This window comes from Rattus rattus, chromosome 7, assembly GCF_011064425.1.
Source record: "Rattus rattus isolate New Zealand chromosome 7, Rrattus_CSIRO_v1, whole genome shotgun sequence".
NCBI classification, from domain to species: domain Eukaryota; kingdom Metazoa; phylum Chordata; class Mammalia; order Rodentia; family Muridae; genus Rattus; species Rattus rattus.
Genome location: NC_046160.1, coordinates 73,283,952 through 73,288,673, shown reverse-complemented (window position 1 = coordinate 73,288,673; position 4,722 = coordinate 73,283,952). Strand labels below are relative to the sequence as shown.

The window sequence follows — 4,722 nt, the reverse complement described above, 5'->3', positions numbered from 1 at the left end:
TTATAAAAACCTATAATGTGTGTTGTGTATGCACCTACAGTTTAAGTGAACTCTTCTCATCTAGAAGGACAGTGCTTCCTCTGGGAGCCAAAGACCACTTAACAAGAAACCCAATACCAGCTATGAGAAACCCTCTTTTGAGTTGTTGATCAGGGCTAACCAAGAGATCCTAAAAATATACAGCCTATTGGTCTTTGCTTCAGCTGCCTTTCACAGGCAAAAAATCCTATAGCTGAAGACACCAAGCATATCAGAAGCAGGCTTCACATGTCCCTGACCTGGAACTGACCTGAATGCTTCCACATGGAGGATTAGCTGGCATGGTACCAGGAGGTAACATGTAAGCTTCCAAAGGAAGGAGGCAAGCAACAGATCTAACCAGCTATGAACCACAACAGTGACCAACCTGGCATGATGATCCCAAAGCTGCAGTAGTCACATGGATACTTTGGCAATAACCAACTGTCTTGAGCTCTTCTCTGAGTTGGCCGAAGACAAAGAGAACTACAAGAAATTTTATGAGGTGTTCTCCAAGAATTTAAGTTTGGAATCCATGAGAATTCCACTAACCGTCACTGCCTCTCTGAGCTCCTTCACTACTACACCTCTCAGTCTAGAGATGATATGACTTCCCTGTCTGAGTATGTGTCTCGCATTAAGGAGACACAGAAGTCCATCTACTATATCACTGATGAGAGTAAAGAGCAGGTGGCCAACTCTGCCTTCATGGAGCGTGTGTGGAAGCGGGGCTTTGAGGTGGTGTACATGACTGAGCCCATTGATGAGCAGTACATGCAGCAGCTCAAGGAATTCGATGGCAAGAGCCTGGTCTCCATTACCAAGGAGGGCCTAGAGCTACCAGAGGATGAGGAAGAGAAAAAGAAAATGGAGGAGAGCAAGGCAAAGTTTGAGAATCTCTGCAAGCTCATGAAGGAGATCTTGGACAAGAAGGTTGAAATAGTGACTATCTCCAATAGGCTTGTGTCTTCACCCTGCTGCATTGTGACAAGCACCTATGGCTGGACAGCCAACATGGAACGGATCGTGAAGGCTCAGGCACTGCGAGACAATTCTACAATGGGCTACATGATGGCCAAGAAACACCTAGAGATCAACCCTGATCACCCCATTGTGGAGACTCTGCAGCAGAAGGCTGAGGCAGACAAAAACGACAAAGCTGTCAAAGACCTGGTAGTGCTGCTATTTGAAACTGCTCTGCTCTCCTCTGGCTTCTCACTTGAGGAATCCCAAACCCACTCCAACCTCATTTACTGCATGATTAAACTAGGCCTGGGCATTGATGAAGATGAGGTCACTGCAGAAGAGCCCAGTGCTGCTGTTCCTGATGAGATTCCCCCACTGGAGGGTGATGAGGATGCCTCTCACATGGAAGAAGTGGATTAAAGGCTCCTGGGAAGCCCCTGCCCTCTGTATAGTATCCCTGTGGCTCCCCCAACAGCCTTGACTGGCCCTGACCCACCTGGCTCTCTGCTCATGTCTACAAGAATCCTATCCTTGTGCCTTAAGGCAGGAAGATCCCCTCCCACAGAATAGCAGGGTTGGGTGTTCTGTATTGTGTTTTTTTGTTTGTTTGTTTTATTTTGTTCTGAAATTAAAATATGTATGCAAAATAAAGAAGATGCAGTTTAAAAAAAGAAAAATAAAATAGCATCCTGAGTGAGGTAACCCAATCTCACACACACACACACACACACACACACACACACACACACACACGCATGCATGCACACACACAACCAAACTCTTCATCTAATATTTTACTTTCCTTTCCAGAGAATGCCACTGTTAAAATGGACTGTTTCCTTTCATAAGTAATTTACTGAAAACCTTTGAATTGTAACAATATAAAAGAGAGTCCATGAGAAAAGTAATAATCTCGACTTTTTTATTTCCACCATTTCCCAACCCAGCATTCCAGGGATAAGCTGTCTGGTGGTCCTAAAATGAGCATGAGTTGGGGCTACACACACCCAACAGCTGAATCATCATTTGTTTGAACAGGATGCTGCCTGGCCCGTAAGAATCCTCAAGCCATCCCCTACTTCACACCTGTATTCACCAGTTACCTTTCAGTCACCCTAGTATGAGGACTCAGAACTCTGCTCCTTCTTTCTCCTACCTAGAACAGTTCAGAAAAGTTCATTAATATTTGGGGGTATTTTTTGAAGCATCTGGAGACAAGAGACAAGATTCTTTTCATCAATAACTATTAATAAACCCTTTTTCAGTAAAAACTGACTATATTGAAAAGGAGAAAATTAAATAGCTACAAGTCAGTGACCATGGGGACCCCAGCCCAGGGTAGCAATTTAGCAGTAGCATACAGATTGAGTCCCTTATGCAAAAGTGCTTCAGATTTCAGAGGTTTTCCAGGTTTAGAATATTTGAATATATTTAATGACACATCTTGGAGATAAGGCCCAAGTCTGAATACAAACTCCATGTATGTCTCATACACACAGTACACAAATAGTCTCCAACATTTGACTTTATAAACAGGTCACGGGTGGAATTTTCTGATTATTGCACCATCTCGGCCACTGAAAAGCTTCATATTTAGTGAGGCATTTCAGATTTCAGATTTTTGAGTTAGAGATGTACAACCCATACTCATAAACCAGCCTCACTTAGGTTTTTTTTTTTTTTTCATGTTGCACAGAAAAAGAAAAAGTTCCCTGACCAGTGAGTTACAGCACTTCCCTCCACAGTGGTGGAGAAACCTGGACTACAAGCTGGCAAATGATCCTCAAAGGTACAAAACCTAAGCCTCGTGCCTCCCTCTGTTGGTGAGTTAGTGAGTTCCTTAGTGCTGAGAATCATACCCAGGGGTTTGTGCATATGATTCAAGTGCTGGTAAATAACTATATACCCAACTCATAGTTCCTTTTCATTCTTCTTTTACTGGTATTTATGTGTATCATTAAAAGTCAAAATTTTTAATTCAACTTTTTGTTTCCTCTGAAACCATGGTTTTAAATGAAAAATATCCATCTGGATTTGAATTATCAGGATATAACCCAGGCATGTGATTGCAGCATCTGAGAGCCTGAAACAGAAAGATTGTACTAAGTTCCTGGTCATCCTGGACCATATAACAGATTCTAGGCCAGTGTGGGCTACAGAATAAGATTTTGTCTCAAAACAAACAAACAAAAACCCCAAAAATAAAATAAAACATCGAAAAGAACCATTCTGCTTCCTGACCGTGAACACCATGTGTCAGGCCATCTGATGTTCCTGCCATTATGTCTCTCCCATAGGGATGGACCGTAGCCCTTCAAACTAGAATTATGATTAAAAGAAGGCAGACAAGAGGCAGAATCTCCAAAGGCGGTGGGTAGGAAGGGATAGACAACCTCTCAGAAGGTCTTGATGAATGCTTGCTTCAGAGTCTGATAATCTGAGTTCAATCTCCACCATTCACGTGGTCTACAAAGTGAAAACTGACTCCTAAAAATGTTCTCTGACCTCTACATGCATGTTGGGACACATGTACATGCATGAGTATGTGAGTATGTATGTGTATACAAATATACATATGCATGCAAATAAATAAGTAAATAAAACTTTAAACTAGCTATCATTAGCAGTAGAAGTTGCATAAATAGCTCCAGTTTTATTTAAAAAAAAGAATGGTATAGGAAATCTACATAGCAATAGACAGAGCATAAAATCTACCCGAGAGGGGGCACAAACAGCAAAGCAGCAGGAGCTACACCTTAAGACGGGCATGGGAAATCTGAACTATATCTCCAGTAATGGAAATTTTTAAAGAGCAGAAAGGAATGGGGAGCCAGACAGAAGGGGAACAGGGCAACACTGAAAAAGGTAGAAGAGGGTCTGTGAGAGTCCTTGCCACACCCACCAAAAGACCTGCTGAAACAACAGAGAGCAAGACCCAGCTCTCTCGGGAGACTCTAAGCTCATGTTCTGACTTAGTGCCAAAACAAGACCAACAGAATACCCCCAAACTGAAAAAAAAAAAAAAAAGAAAAACTTCAAACAGCACAATACATTGATTGAGGTAAAAATCTGGTCAGAACCAGTCTGCACAGGAATGTAAACACAAGTTCCAAGCCACACCCATATCAGGTTTTAGACAAGGTCAAAGCCAAATTTTGCAATAAGACTCATTAAGACAAAATACAGCTCACATAAGAAAGCCTGGGAGTGAGTCTAGCAGTGGTAAAAAGTTTCCTGAACAGACGGGAATCTGGGGTTCAGGAAGGAATTCCAAAAGTCTCCAGATGGAAGCTGGCAAATGGAGCAGACAGAGACATAGTAAATGCCCTTCTCACTGTTACAGCTTGAATCTAAAATACCTCACAAAGGTCAGGGAATTAAGGACTTGGTTGCCAGCTAATGGCACTGTTGGAAGGTGGTAGAAACTAGGAGCAGGGAAGAGACATGGCTTCTCCTTTTTCCCTTCTTGTTCTTTCCCAGCTACCATTAGATGAGCAGCTCTCTGCCACCCCCTTCCGTCATGATACCCTTTCCTTATCAGGCCTCAAAGCAGGGGCACTAGCACATCACAGACTGAAGTCTCTGAACTCATCAGTCAAAATAAACATTCCCTCCTATAAGCTGCTTATCTTGGGTATTTGATTACAGCAACGAAAAGCTAACACACTCACTAAATAAACACACAGGATGAAAGCAGTTAGCATAGCAAAGCTACTCAGCTACAGAATTCCCAAATCA

At 42.4% G+C, this 4,722-nt stretch overlaps 1 protein-coding gene across 1 annotated transcript; it reads left to right on the top strand.

Annotated features, from left to right (window-relative positions):
- Positions 1-439: 439 nt before the first annotated feature.
- Positions 440-1,504, top strand: LOC116906096 (heat shock protein HSP 90-beta-like). Its single transcript, XM_032909110.1, is given in 2 exon segments — positions 440-536; positions 539-1,504. Coding segments are annotated over 2 exon segments (963 nt in total). The 3' UTR covers positions 1,405-1,504.
- Positions 1,505-4,722: the final 3,218 nt, after the last annotated feature.